Source organism: Stegastes partitus, unplaced genomic scaffold, assembly GCF_000690725.1.
Source record: "Stegastes partitus isolate 25-593 unplaced genomic scaffold, Stegastes_partitus-1.0.2 Scaffold103, whole genome shotgun sequence".
NCBI lineage: Eukaryota > Metazoa > Chordata > Actinopteri > Pomacentridae > Stegastes > Stegastes partitus.
This window is the reverse complement of record NW_007577834.1, coordinates 199,460-215,275: the sequence shown is the minus strand read 5'-3', so window position 1 is coordinate 215,275 and position 15,816 is coordinate 199,460. Positions and strand designations below refer to the sequence as shown.

At 39.0% G+C, this 15,816-nt stretch overlaps 1 protein-coding gene across 1 annotated transcript in view; it reads right to left on the bottom strand.

Annotated features, from left to right (window-relative positions):
- Positions 1-15,816, bottom strand: part of LOC103354309 (desmoglein-2-like) — a 20,164-nt gene that overhangs the window by 1,986 nt on the left and 2,362 nt on the right. Inside the window, exons 2-15 of the mRNA XM_008277634.1 lie at positions 14,519-14,647; positions 12,038-12,196; positions 11,721-11,862; positions 11,220-11,380; positions 9,928-10,062; positions 9,560-9,745; positions 8,225-8,294; positions 4,555-4,918; positions 4,303-4,445; positions 3,349-3,570; positions 2,323-2,565; positions 1,972-2,102; positions 1,471-1,791; positions 360-1,109 (exon numbers count right to left, since the gene is read on the bottom strand). Of these exons, the coding sequence (XP_008275856.1) occupies positions 360-1,109; positions 1,471-1,791; positions 1,972-2,102; positions 2,323-2,565; positions 3,349-3,570; positions 4,303-4,445; positions 4,555-4,918; positions 8,225-8,294; positions 9,560-9,745; positions 9,928-10,062; positions 11,220-11,380; positions 11,721-11,862; positions 12,038-12,196; positions 14,519-14,647 (3,156 nt within the window). The remainder of the gene's footprint in view (positions 1-359; positions 1,110-1,470; positions 1,792-1,971; positions 2,103-2,322; positions 2,566-3,348; positions 3,571-4,302; positions 4,446-4,554; positions 4,919-8,224; positions 8,295-9,559; positions 9,746-9,927; positions 10,063-11,219; positions 11,381-11,720; positions 11,863-12,037; positions 12,197-14,518; positions 14,648-15,816) is intronic.

The following is a 15,816-nucleotide window of genomic DNA, read 5'->3' as shown; positions in this document are numbered from 1 at the left end:
TCAGAGAAGTTGCCATTGTGGATCAGGTTGGCACAGGCCCCATTAACTTCAGAGAAGTTGCCATTGTGGATCAGGTTGGCACGGGCCCCATTAACATCAGAGAAGTTGCCATTGTGGATCAGGTAGGCACAGCTCCCATTAACATCAGAGGAGTTGCTTCTTTGGATCAGCTTGGCACAGCTCCCATTGACATCAGAGGAGTTGCTTCTTTGGATCAGCTTGGCACAGCTCCCATTGACATCAGAGGAGTTGCTCCTTTGGATCAGGTTAGCACAACTCTCGTTGACTTTGGATATGTTGCCAGTGTGAATCAGCTGGCCACAACCCCTGTGGACATCAGAGAAGTTCCCAGTGCAGATCACGTTGGCGCAGCTCCCATGGATCCCATTGTTCTCTACCAGCACCATGCCAGAGCCCTGGGCTTGTCCACCGGACATCACTGTCTGCCCCTGAATGAACACTCCTGGGGAGGATACAGCCTGAGTGTCATGAACCAGGACCATACCTTGAATGTTCGTGGATGGTGCCTCAGCCAGCAGTACAGTGTTCTGAACCTGTGGTTGGATTACGTAGCGCATTGGCTGCAACAAAGGAACGCTGTTGTAGTAGACAGGCTGCGGCTGTGGCTGCTGCTGTTGCTGCTGCTGCTGCTGCTGCTGTAGTAGGAGCATCTGGTTATGATTTTCCATCCCTGTTCTCACTGTAGTCATCCCTTCTCTCACTATGGAAGTGCTTGCCTTCACCAACTGAGAAGGTTCAACTGTCTCCCTGACCACAGCCTGCTCTGTTTTGGTGATAGTTGGCTGCACCTTGGGTGGAGGGGGCAACTGTTGGGCTGCTACTGAACTTGATACTGAGGTCTGGGAACTGGTTAGAGAAGAATGGGGCGGAGGAGTGAACACTTCTTTGACTTCACTTGTGATCTTCTTGCCTCCACACACCTCAGCGAGAGTCTTGAATTTCATTCCGAGGTCATCGAGGAACTGCAGGTCATCGTCAGATTCGAGAAGGCTGCAACAGCCCACTGAACCAGCAGAGGAGCCCTGGCCCTCATCTTCGTACATCATCAGACCATCCTTTACTTGAGTGTTGTCATTTCTGTTGGTGGCCTTTTGTTGAAAAAGAAATGAACACCAAGGTCATCTTTCTTTGAAAGAGTTTCTTTCATGCATCTTAATTGTGTTCTTATCTTGAAATTAACATAGAAGTATCACACAATTAAAAAAAAAAAAAAAACAAAGGTTGAAAATGTCATTATTAGTCAGTAGACAACAGACGGTAACAGTAAACATCAGAAACTTAGCTAATGCCTGATATACTGATAGCTTAAATTTGTAGTGCCCGACAATCGCATGTCCATGAATGCACATCAAGTTACTTAGCTTGAAGGGCTCTTCAAAATAGCTATGTACAATTACTTCGTTTAAAACTTTTCCTGGCTGTTGAGTGACTAGTCAGCTAGTTCCTCACCTGGCTGTAGTACTGTCCCAGGAAGTAGTCCGGCAGAGCCATGTAGTCATACAGTTCTCCACCTCCTTGAGATTCTCTGCCCTCAAACTCAGCGGAGAAGCCAAAGCTGTCCACTTGGTTCATACTTTGCATTCCTTCTCTGTGGACACTTATAAAATCTTCTTGAAAGGGGGCCCCGTTCATCTCATTAACAGAAGTGACTGACTGATGGAAATCCACAGGTGACAATGGTGCTATTGCTACAGATTTCTTAGGTGCGCCCATACCCATGCTGACCATATGTCTCTCCGCTTGTTTTGGCATGTCCAGTAGTGGCACCTCCTATAATAAGCCAGAGATCTGAATGTTACAACAGAGTCAACATTTTTTCGAATGTGGTCAAAAATCACTTAATATAGCCTTTAAGCAGACATCATCATCTGAACAGCACGCGACCGTTCTGTATGTGGACATTCCTGCTCTCAACATTGAAGGTTAGGTGTTTGAATATGTAGGTCTCACCGGTTTCTCTCCCAGGTGCTCAGTGTGGTAGTTAATAAGGCGTGTCTTGGTGTCGAAAGGCATCTCGGCAAAGAGGTCTGGAAAATGTGCAGTGTCCCCACATTGGCAGACGAGCATCAACAGAGGGATGACTGTAAAAAAAAGAAAAGAAAAAAGGTTCAACCTAAAAAGTAGTCCTAATTAAACACTCCTAAAGTGTGCTGAGGGGACGGCAGTGACCCTGAAGAATCCCCAAAATAAGAGGTGCAATTTCAGAATGGCTGGTATATTACAATGTGGTTTTGTTGAGATGACATATGCTGTGAACTGGCACTATGTAAATAAAACTGAACTGAATTGAATCACACTTACGTAGCAACAGCAGCAGACCCAGTACTGCCAGTCCAATGGCTGCAGATCCTAATTCGGTTCTCTTGCTGTGTTGACTACTGGCACTTCTTTCTCTACACATCACTCCATCGTCACAGACACAAACTTGGATCCTCATTTTCTGTGGTTCTGGACAGGCCAGTCCCTGTTTGTCTTTAATCACAAATTCCACCTCATACAAACCAGTCCACAGAGACTCCTGAGCCCTCAAGATAGCAGCAGTCTCTGCCAGAAACAAGACAAGAAAGTGAAAGTGTAGAAAGTCAGTATGCATTGCTCTAAAATTCAGTGCTTTTAAAGACTTTACATTCTAGCTTAGAGACAAAAGGTTCTCAACTTGCTGGCAGTCCACTTGCCTAAGATGCATTTAACACATTCAAAGTTTCTTTTAAGAGTCAGGACTTTAGATGCATGTTTCTGAGTCCTTTCGGTAGTGACGAAAACTTTTTTTCCCTCTGATTACCACCTGAAACTCTTAATCTTTGTCACCTTGTTGCATTACCAGCTGAAGCTTCTGACTTCACAAAGTCAGGTAAGATGAAATACATGTTAGAAACAGTGACACCCTGCTGTTCAGCCAACTGGCTGGGTTATTGTGTTTTCATGTCATCTGTTAGGCTTCACTGTAACTTAAACTTACTTAAACAGTTGGCTTCTCTCCTGCTCTCTGTGCTTACATATACTGCATTTTATTACAGCCAAATTCCCCAAAAAACTGTTCTTCAGAACGTAATTTTCTTTTTCTAAACTACTTTTATTAATATTAATATTATTATTATCGTCCACTTGTCTGAGCATTCTATGACTATAATACCATGAAATGAAAAAGGGCATTTTACATTTCATTTTTAAACACTTAACAAGCTCAAGATTGGACAATATTAAAATGAAAAAGGTACTCTTCTGGACTGATTAAATAGGGTTTAGTAGGGTATAGTACCATAACTTTTTCTTTACACGTCTCACAGTATAATGTGGCTCTACTAGTGGTGGTAATATTATCCTCACCATTAAGATGCTCCACCTGCCATTTTCCCCTAGTGCCTTCTGGAACAATGACAAAGTCAAGAGGAGACCCATTGGGATCGGCATCCTCATCGTGAGCAGTCACATTAACAGCATTCGCCGTAGTACATATTGTCTCGAAGTGACTGGTCAGGCTGGGACAGTTGTCATTAAAATCTTCCACCTGGATGGCTATGGTGCCGGTGGCTGTTTTAGCTGGTGTCTCTGTGATTAAAAAAACAGAAAAAAGAACATATTCAGCATTTTCTTTTGCTTATCTTCTCTTTTTTTAAGAGACAAGTTCATGGATAGCTAGTTTTAAAAAAAAATGTTTTTCATGCAGTTTGATTCAGGTTTTCTTCCATATACATTAACAAAGTGAAGTCATTCAGCCTAAACTTGTAGGCTGATTTTCAATCTTTATCTCAGTTTGCGCCGCATTTGGTGAATTACAATTTCCCACTTGCTGTGGTGCATTTATGCCCCAGAAGAGAGGAGCCATTTTGCCTCACTTCCTTCAAGTCAAACTGTTAGTTTTGTGCATAAGATATTGAAAACCAACACTGGAATTTCGGCTACATTTGCAGAGCATATTGATGATCCACAGATGATGAAACTTAATCCAACTGTTTTCAAATTAAATAAAATGTTAGATCTATGCCTCTAAAATGACAATATTGTGTGATTTTAATGACTACACAGCTTTTCATCTGGAGTTGTCCTCAGCCGAATTTTCCATTCAGTTGTACTTGTGGCAAGGCTACACCTCTGGCAAAAATTGTCAGTGTATTTGTTGCATTTATGGATTTGTCTTCATATGCTGTAAAAGGAGTAACCAGTGCTTGTTAAATCTAATAGCAGAGCTTACACTGTCTTTTCACAGGAACCTTTTGCTAAGAGAACTGCTCTAACATGTTAGATGTGTAAAGCTGGAGCAGGTACATAATGGCAGTGTACCATCTGTAATGGCGAGTACTTCAGCAAAATATGTCCCATTGACGAGGGCTGGGGATTCTCTGTCAGGAATCTTGTTCAGTCTGATCTCAGCTGTCTCTGGGTCGATGGATAGCCAGTTCTCAGGGTCGGAGCCCTTGGCATACCTACAGCAGAAATAGGATGAATCGGTCGTTGTATTGTGCACAGAAAGTGAACCTGACATTGCAGTTTATTCGAAGAAGGTCTTTTATGTGTGTTTGTGCATGCACTGACCTGACATTCTCAACTGGTTCCCCAGTGTCTCCATCGACTGCAGGGTAGGTGGCAATAACATCGTTAGTGTTTACGGAGTCGGGTCCCTCTGAGACGGGTATAGCTTTGACTTTGGGTTGAAAACGTGGCGGGTCAGGCAGGTTCTTCACGTCGATTTTGATGGGATAGGTTTTAAATTTTTTCTTACTCGGTGATCCACCAGCACCAGTTGGTCTACTTGGTCTACTTGGTCTACTTGGCCTCCCCCCTCCTCCACCCCCTCCTGTTCCTCCTCCAGTTCCTGGCTTACTTCCTCCACCCCCTGGCCTACCTCCTCCACCAGCTCCCCCTCCACCCCCTGGCCCACCTCCTCCACCAGCTCCCCCTCCNAATAATAATAATAATAATAATAATAAAACTGTCCCGGACAAATGATTTCAACTTATTTCAGTGACAGCTGTTTTTTTCCTTCTTGAATGGGCGGGTATGAATACATTTGAGAACTACTGTACAAACAAAAAAATCAAATAAAACTTGAAAATGAATTAAAGAGAGGTGAACTCAAACATCCATGACTCACCCTGGCAACAGATTTCTCGTTTGTATAGTCTTTATTTTCAATGAGTAGTTTTGGTGGGGTAATCCAGTGTCTCTTCTTTCTTATGAGTTTGTCTCCAGAGTGGGCTCCCACCACCGTGACAGCCTGGAGCTGTAACAGAACACCAGTAATTATTACCTAACAAAAGAATACATGCTCCATACATTTCACGTGGTGGGATACATTTGCACCAAAGCAAAATGAATGTACAATATGTTCATTTTGTAGTTGCTGACATTTACACACCATGTTCATTTAGTCAAGAGAGGTATGTCATGTATGAATTTCCCAAAATCGCTCCACAACAAGTATGCAGTACAACTTGTTTTCACCTTAGTAGCATATTGTTTTCTTTTGCACTTGTATGTTTCTACAGCATAATGTGTCAGAAATATATTGTACATTTGTTTGATGGGATGAAGACGTTTAAATCTGCCATTGCTCATTCTTTTTAAAATCATCAAATCCCTGACAATTTTCCTCCTAGCAAACAGACTGAAGCCACCCCAGTGTGAGCATTTTTTATGCTTCTTTAAAACCAAAATAAATTAAATAAAACTTACAAAATGGTCTTGGCATTAGTGACCTCTTTTCTTCACACTGAAAACCCTGCATCTTTCTGAATTAACGGCCAAATTAATGCGTTCATTGAGTACTTCAGATTTTATGCCTGCGTGCAGTAGTGTACTCTCTTTTCAGGAAAAAAGCCTGCTGATAAAAAACATTTTTCGGCCCATTTTGTAATTTTAAATCATAAATGTAATAAATACATTTCAATCAGATTTCTGTGCATGCCATATACACGTGGATCAAACCTACAGCACTGACATTACCAAACGAGGCACACACTAGAGGCTCATAATTCTTATAACGGCAGGCAGAAGGCTCATAATTGGCTTTTTGACTGTTCACAGGCCCATACAAATAAGCTCTTCCTATGACACATGGTGAGGCTGGAATATAATCAACATGTAGATACAGATAAATGGTGAAAAACATGTTTTGGTTTTGGTTTTGTTTTTTAAATAAAAATGGGTGTGGGGTAACAGCCTTCATGTACCCTTGCCATCTAAAAAATAGCAAATCAAATTATTTTAGTATAATATATGGACTTCAGTTGTGCATCTTTTATAAATAGAGTTGTATTTGTGATATGTAAATGTAATAAAGAATTAACCTGGACTAAAAGTGGCCCACATTAAAATCACATCTGCATACTGTAGCACATTTTGTTTTGTTTTTAAAGATGGGAAATATACCATTATGTGACCCATCTGCACGAAATCAGTCGCATTGCACCTGACGGTATTTGACAGCAATATGGAGCATAATATTATTACACTCTGTCATATGATATGTTACCTACATGTAGAAAACAAATAAATGGACTGATCTAAGTAATAAACCCAAAATCAATATTTTATCATGTGTTAACGTAATTCGGGGCTGTATCGCGGATATAGCCCAAGGCGCAACGCGACTGATTTAATGCAGATTGGTCACATATGAAAAAATAAATCAGTGGGTCTGAAATCAAATAATTATTTAATAATTATATATTGTGCATCTGTGGACATTTATAGTTTTTTAGAGTTATAGTTGCTGACACAAATATGTAGTACTGTTTGGGTTGAAACTGGGCTGTATCAAGCCTTGACAAAGCCGTACCAATGATCAATTGTAAAAGCAAAACAGGTTCTTTTTTAGATTTATTTTAACTGTGAGTCCTACAAAGCTATATTTGTGGAGTCCCAGAACAACAACATGGAGCTTGAAATGAGCATAATAGGTCTCCTTTAGTTGCATTGTATTTTAACTGCATTTTTATTGCTGATTCTGTTTGCTTCTGTCTTTAAATCGTTTGACCTTTTTTAAACCATGTAAAGCACTTTGCAACTTTGCTTTAAAAAAGTGCTGTATAAATACAATTTTATTAAATTTCATCATTATATCCGGCATGAACCACAGAAACAATGTTCAGTAAAAGCTCCAATCCTAAGTCAACACATTACGCCTGACACTTGTTTACAACACATAAAATACTTGATAGGGTGACCATATTTTGATTACTGAAAACCAGAACACTCGGCCCGGTAATGAGATACTCAAATGATACTCGAAGTTTACTCGAAGATGCCTGATAATTTCAATACATTTAAAGTATGCCTCCTCTGTACGGATAGAAAATTGTTGTAGTCATTTTATAAAAAACAACCAGGACGGCCAGGACAGGACGTGAAAACAGGACGTTTGGTCACCCTGGACTACAGTTATTTTTGGAGTCAAGTGCATTAGGTTTAATTAGTGTTGCGCTAACTGAATATGTTTGAGATATTGCAAGAGATAATGAGGCATCTTACTGTTTTAAATACAGTTTTCCGATACATCAGCCCAGTTACATAATTGCAGATATAACTTGAACAGCGGCACCTTCAAGGGGGCCCGCGGCAAAACCCTGAAATCTCATTAGCCAACCTGTGGCCACCCCTAAATTGACCATTTTTGGTTTTCTTTACTGAAACTGTGATGTCTAAGTTTAAGCAAACCCATCGACGGTGTCTGAACGCAAGTAAAAGTACCATTTGATGACATTAATGATAATAGTTTACCGGGCACAGGCCGTCTAACATCAGTGTCTGTAGACTGAAGCATGTGAGGTGGTGGAGACACACCCTAACTCAAATTGTCCTGACATTTGGACAGGTTCTCACAGTAGAGTCAGCCGGGGTACGAGGCCCCCAGGGTGGATCTGTACTATCAAAATGTCACATCAGCACAAAACGATTTCTTTTGATTTCCTCCCAAAATGATTTCAAGTCTTTTTAAAAAATACATCTAAATATAAGTCAGGCCACTATCATCCAAAAAAGAAAGGATTTTGACGTTATCTGTGTCCAGGAGAGGAATTATTGTAATTATTCTTAAATATGAAAATTATGATTTGAAAACTGCTACATATATATAGATTANCATCCCCATCCCCGCCTCCAGTGCCTTCGCCCCCTCCTTCCCCATCCCCACCTCCATCTCCATCCCCACCTCCATCTCCATCCCCTGCTCCAGCTCCAGTAGCAGGATTTCCCCCAGGTCCACCAAATAGTGGAGCCTTGTTCTTCACAATTAGCCCAAGATTAAGGTCCTTCACATTCTCATAATCCACAGGCTGTAGAAGGGCACACACAATCACAGACAACATAGGTTACCATATTAACAATGATAGACACATTTGTTAGTACAGGCTTGCTATGTGTAAAATGAGTATTGAGAAGCATTTACATTGATAATTTAAAGTAATATTCAATGGTGCAGTCACATATGCTTTTTTTCACAATTGCACTATTGATTGGTATATGAGATAGTTTTTTTAAAGAATTGTGGTGTTACAGTACAGTCTAAGTAAAAGTTGAGGCAGCCATACATCTTACTGTCGGTGGTTATGTTTTGTCATGTTACAAACAAAAGAGACAACTTCAAGCGCTACGCTGCAGAGATTACATGAATGAAGAGGACTCTGTTCATTACATGTGCAGTAGGTTGTATGAACATGCAACAATGCAAAGAATGCACAACTACTGCCCTTGTAGCGTAATTACCACACAACACAAATCTTAGTCTGTACACACAGGTATCAACGCAGACTCACACTGACTTGGGGAGATGACCAAATTTAATTTGTACTCAAGGACGGGGGATAACACTGGCCTTAAATGCTATAGCAAAGACAGGCGCAGTAATTCCACTGCTGAGGTGGCTGCTTGGATTTTGTTGGCCAAATGTCATCATAGCAGCAAACTAACAACCCACTGGTGGAGGTGATCATGTAGCTTTGTTAACCTTCATGGAGGCAAAAACTTATCTTTAAAGGTACCTTCTGGGGTGTACAGTGGGTGTATTGGGTAATAGGGATGTTAAGCGAGTTAGTTTTGTATAATCAAGGCGAGAGTTCAGTCCATGTTCTGGGCAGGTGACGTACATTCCTAAACATAGTACTTCATTAGGATTACTGATTACTGTTTGCAGGTTTTAATGACAGAATCTAAAGGTGCATACAAAGTTGGGAGTCTGGACAGTGGGAGACTCATGGCCAAACCATGATGTGTATCAGACAGTTGTGGTGGAGAGTGAATTGAGCCTAAAGGCAAAGTTCTTGACTTACTGCACAATCTACATTCCAATCCTTATCTATGGATCAGAGGTTTTGGTGCACAGTAAATGAGATTACAGATACAGGAGACTAAAATGACTTTGCTCATTGACAGTGCTCATTTGAGTTAAAGACTGAACTTGGGTGGTTTAGACATCATCCAATATAATTAGATTAAATACATTTTTTATGAAGTATGATCAGTGTATTTACCAAATGTATATTAGTATTTCTCACAAAAGATCATGATAACAGCACATATATTTCTATTAAAACTGCAGTACCTTGTCAAGCATTAGAATGCCCTCGTTGGTCTTAGGGTCTGTTTTAATGCTGAAGTACCCGTCGTCATTGCCTTGGACAATATCATACACAGCTGCCCAGTTGTCCGTGCTTTCCTGGTCCAAGTCCTGTGCTTTGATTCTCAACACCTCCACACCTTGTGAGTTCTCGTTAATGCTTGCCTCATACTGCAAGTAAAACATGTTATAAGATTATATTTCATTATAATTGCACATTTGTTTATTATCATATCTGACTTTAATCTGTAAAATTGACAAATCAGTATTTCCTTTTTTTTAAAATACTGAAACCATCTGAAAGCGAAATCAAAACATTTTCTTTGTGAGAAAGTGTGTGACAAAAAAACTACCTCATCTTTTTCCAGAGTGGGAAGATTGTCATTCACATCGCGTATATTAATGGTAACACTGCTGGTCGCTGTTTTGCCCCTGGGTGCACCGTCTTCGTCTCGACCTTTCACAGTCAGAATGTACTGTTTTGTTTTCTGGAATCACAAGACAAGACGTCTTGAAGATGATGAATTCAAGATGAAATATTTACAAAAATTTAAGCACACTCAAGTTTTTGTGATAAGTCTAATACAAGAGGTGTAAAATCTAAAGGCTAAACAATAAACTATAATTTAACTTAGTAAAGTTTGATGCACAGTTGCACCCTCAAGACCAACAAACTTGTCAATGTCGGTCTTTCTCACCTGCAACTGTCATACACTTGATGCAACAGGAATGAAGCGCAATACTATATTCATCTTAATCATAGTACACTGGGTGTGCCACGCTCAGCGAACCTCAAAACAGCAGTGGGATGGTGTGTGTGTTTTGTCCTGTCATAGTGTCTGTCTTTTATTGGTCTTGGGAGGAATCTAAGCTCATTCCATCGTAGACCTTATGTGTAGGGTTGGGATGGCAATAAAGTTGACTTGACTTGTTTCAGCACATTTAATTTGAAAAAAAGCAAAGGATACTTTAAAGTGTCAAGTATTAGCTTAATTTTAAGCAGGTTTGAATCAACATTGAAAAAAACATGTTTGATATACACATAAATATGTATGATATAGCCCTTTAACAGAGAAATGAGAAGTTTTATTCTATTCATTATGTAGACTGCTATTTTGGGAAATGACACAGAACGCTGAAGTCGAAGTAAATTCAACTTGCCATTCTCAGTTGTGATCACATGTAGTATTACATTGTTGTAGTCCATGTAGGCAGATATGGAAAGTCTAACAGCTCTGTAGAACTGAGGGGAACTCCAAAGTCTCTCTGTAGGTTCAAATCTTTGAGCAACTCCTTTTACATTACAGTCATTTGATCAGTTGTGAAGAAAAATGTTGCTATGGTCCGCTTGTGGTAAGTAAAGATCACCATGCTGTTTGGTACAATTAGTTCAAGAAAGGAGTACAATAACAGAAAGAAGTAAATAAGCAGAAGGAAGGATTCCACCCCAATATTTTTACCCTTTGGACACCTTCTCATGTGATTGGTAATTGGATGCAGATTTTAATTTCTCTGTAGAGGCGTAAGCACAGCTCAAATGCCACTTTTCACTTTTCAACATATACAGATACCACTGTGTTATCCGAAAGTTTCATCTCCAATATACATATATATATATACAAAATACTGTTGATGAAGGTCATACCTCTCTGTCCAATGTTGGCTTTTTGACGAAGATAGTCCCAGTACGGTTTACGTAGAACATATCCTCTGGTGGCTTTTGGTCTATGATGCTAAACGCAATCAAAGAATTGTTATTCAGTGCTTCATCAGCATCAATGGCGAGGAGCTGCATAACTGAAGTCCCTGGAAAAACAGCATTAAATGAAACAGTCATAAAACTGTGCAGTTTTCTCACACACACGCACGCACACATACACACGTAGGGTTTTTCACTAAAACACACAGGATTCCTCAGGTCTGACAACTGGGTTTGTATTTGTAAGGTCTTCAGATTATTGCTAATTATACATTGCTATATGTGTAGCTGCCTGTAATCTTCTTCTTCATTACTTCATCTACGAAACACTGGTTGCTGTCAAACAGCCCTGTTTGCCCAGGATGGTACTTAACTAAGACCTAGAAGTATCCTGGAACTGAACTGAATTGAAATAAATTGAAATGAACTGAATAGAAAAACACTAACCTATAGGACTGAGCTCATCCACCTCCGCAGGCTTCATGGGTTGAAACACTGGAGGGTTGTCATTCACATCTACAATCTTGAATATTATGTCAATGGCATCCTCTGCCAAAGTGCCATTGAGGAAGTGAGCAAAACCTGTCAGCTGAAACAGAAAACCCAAATTTTACCATTTTTTATCATATGTTTTACACACATTCACAAGCATTTACAACATTAAGGTATAGTCAGTTACTGCCAAATATCTCAGTTACAGTATATTACTAAATATTATGATGTGACACTATTTCAAACTTTTTTTTTTTTTGTGCTTTACCCACATTGTACATATCGATGAACTCCCTGTCAAGCAGTTTGGTCACACGAATGAGTCCACTAAGAGGGTCAACTACAAACACATGAAAGGGATGTTGGCTTGCCCCTCTGCCTTTCAGGGAGTAGATAACGTTCCCTGTGCCGTCATGATAATCTGAATGAATCTGAAATACAGAGGCGAGAAGAAGCTAAACATAGAATAGTGCAAAAGATAACAACAACAACAAAAACAACTGTACAATAGATAAAACAATTGACAAAATGATATAACGATAAATCAACAAATAGAACAATAGTTGGATAGATCATTCAATAACCCCCAAAGGGAAATTGCAGCAATGCAACAGCAATCTACATATAACAAAACACAGACATAAATATATCTTTAAAATATATAGTAGATTCAAAAAATAAAAATTTATAGAATTAAAAAAGGATTTAAATTCAGATAAGTAAGAACTGTCATGGTGCAAATTAGAGCAGAAAGGGGAAAATAAAGTTTAATGTGCAAAAACCCTAAGAAGATATGTACCCTTTCCCTGCACAGAGAGGAATCATCTTACAGCAGTGAAATTGTATATTTACTGTGCTTACTTAGTTGAAGAAGCCTCCAAGTGAAAACAATCTGCTGATTAGCAGGTCGAAGAGAAATAATTTCCTCAAAGTTTCACAAAAAGCTTTCTTCAAATCATTTTGACTTTTACCCATCTTTTGTTTGTCATATGTGAAACACACAAAAAGAAGACAATATATCACATAACTGGTGATAAAGATATTTAAATCAAATTTATTGTCTGTATTGGAATGAAAAAAATGTTCTAGATCTTGATTATACTGAAGTAACAATTACAACAGAGACATAAAAAGGTAGCCTTCTTCAGACACAGATCTCCCTTGAAGGAGAGTTATTGTATTTGTCACTAAACACCACAGAAACATACTTTCCAGACATATACACAGTCTGGATGGCCTTGCCTTAGCCTCCAGCACTAATGAGAGGTATGCTTTAACGCATACATAAAACAAGTCTTCAGGACAGCCTTCCTTCACCTGCACACGGTTATCAAAATCAGAACATCTTGTCTCAGAGTGATGCTAAAAAACCAGTCCATGCACGTGTTGCTTCTAGGCTGGAATACTCCCTATTCCCTATTTAAAGTGTACCTACATCAGAATGTTCCACTAACTCTGTGAAAACGTCCCAGTTGTTACGCAATGCTGCAGCTCAAGTACTGAACTAGCAAGAGATCATATGTCACCCATTGTAGCTTCACTTCATGGGCTCCCTTTAAACTCAAGAATTGAATTTAACAACCCCCGCAGAGGGAAATCAAGTTGTTTTTTGGGGTTTTTTTTTATAAGTTGGTAATATGTCCATGTGTGTATGACTTGTGTGTATTACTTGATCAACAACGTGGCTAAGCATTAGCACCTGGAATCTCACTGAGAGGACATAATGTACAAGCGTGGGTAAGAAGTGTTCAGCAATTGCTAGTTGTACAGTAGGAGACTGCAATTTTCTCTTTTACTATGATGCATGCCTGATGTTCAAAATTAGTCATAATTATGTCCCTTCTCCTAGTAGAGGACGCATGGTCTAACCAGGCAGTGGGGGTCAGGTAAGACTGGAACATCTACTGGAGGTGGTTGGGTACTTGGGGTTCTTAAGGTTTCCAAAAGTAAAATGGGCGGCAGAGGCTTCAGCTATCAATTCAATTCAATTCAATTCAATTTTATTTGTATAGCGCATATTTACAACAACAGTCATCTCATAGCGCTTCACAAAGGCTGATCTCCTGTGGAACCAGCGTCAATTTTGGGTAAAGGAGATATACATCATTGTTCCTTTTAAGGTAAGGCTTGAAACAGTCCTTTTTGATAAAACTTACAGTTAGAGTTGGCTCAGGTGACCCTGAACCTGTTGTGCTGCTCTAGACTTCCCATGATCCAATGAACACCTCTCCTATCTTTGACGATCCATACATAGACACAAACATACACTCTTACTGCTAAAACAAAGGCAGGTGGACTTGCTTGGGCTTCCTGAAGACTTTCTCCAAGTGCTACCTAAGTGGGAATTTCTAGGTTTCGCAATATAATATAATATATGACCTTACAATGCCTGACATTAAATACAGTCCTCAAATGTATTCATACCGTTCCATTAAAGAAAAGGCAAAATTCACAATAGTCATTCAAATAACTAGAAACTGAAAAAAGTAATAATAGATTTTTTAAAAATGCTAAATTATAATTTTGTGAAATAAGACATTGCTTTTGAATTGTGGTTGAAAAGAATAATAATAATAATAATAATAATAAAACTGTCCCGGACAAATGATTTCAACTTATTTCAGTGACAGCTGTTTTTTTCCTTCTTGAATGGGCGGGTATGAATACATTTGAGAACTACTGTACAAACAAAAAAATCAAATAAAACTTGAAAATGAATTAAAGAGAGGTGAACTCAAACATCCATGACTCACCCTGGCAACAGATTTCTCGTTTGTATAGTCTTTATTTTCAATGAGTAGTTTTGGTGGGGTAATCCAGTGTCTCTTCTTTCTTATGAGTTTGTCTCCAGAGTGGGCTCCCACCACCGTGACAGCCTGGAGCTGTAACAGAACACCAGTAATTATTACCTAACAAAAGAATACATGCTCCATACATTTCACGTGGTGGGATACATTTGCACCAAAGCAAAATGAATGTACAATATGTTCATTTTGTAGTTGCTGACATTTACACACCATGTTCATTTAGTCAAGAGAGGTATGTCATGTATGAATTTCCCAAAATCACTCCACAACAAGTATGCAGTACAACTTGTTTTCACCTTAGTAGCATATTGTTTTCTTTTGCACTTGTATGTTTCTACAGCATAATGTGTCAGAAATATATTGTACATTTGTTTGATGGGATGAAGACGTTTAAATCTGCCATTGCTCATTCTTTTTAAAATCATCAAATCCCTGACAATTTTCCTCCTAGCAAACAGACTGAAGCCACCCCAGTGTGAGCATTTTTTATGCTTCTTTAAAACCAAAATAAATTAAATAAAACTTACAAAATGGTCTTGGCATTAGTGACCTCTTTTCTTCACACTGAAAACCCTGCATCTTTCTGAATTAACAGCCAAATTAATGCGTTCATTGAGTACTTCAGATTTTATGCCTGCGTGCAGTAGTGTACTCTCTTTTCAGGAAAAAAGCCTGCTGATAAAAAACATTTTTCGGCCCATTTTGTAATTTTAAATCATAAATGTAATAAATACATTTCAATCACATTTCTGTGCATGCCATATACACGTGGATCAAACCTACAGCACTGACATTACCAAACGAGGCACACACTAGAGGCTCATAATTCTTATAACGGCAGGCAGAAGGCTCATAATTGGCTTTTTGACTGTTCACAGGCCCATACAAATAAGCTCTTCCTATGACACATGGTGAGGCTGGAATATAATCAACATGTAGATACAGATAAATGGTGAAAAACATGTTTTGGTTTTGGTTTTGTTTTTTAAATAAAAATGGGTGTGGGGTAACAGCCTTCATGTACCCTTGCCATCTAAAAAATAGCAAATCAAATTATTTTAGTATAATATATGGACTTCAGTTGTGCATCTTTTATAAATAGAGTTGTATTTGTGATATGTAAATGTAATAAAGAATTAACCTGGACTAAAAGTGGCCCACATTAAAATCACATCTGCATACTGTAGCACATTTTGTTTTGTTTTTAAAGATGGGAAATATACCATTATGTGACCCATCTGCAC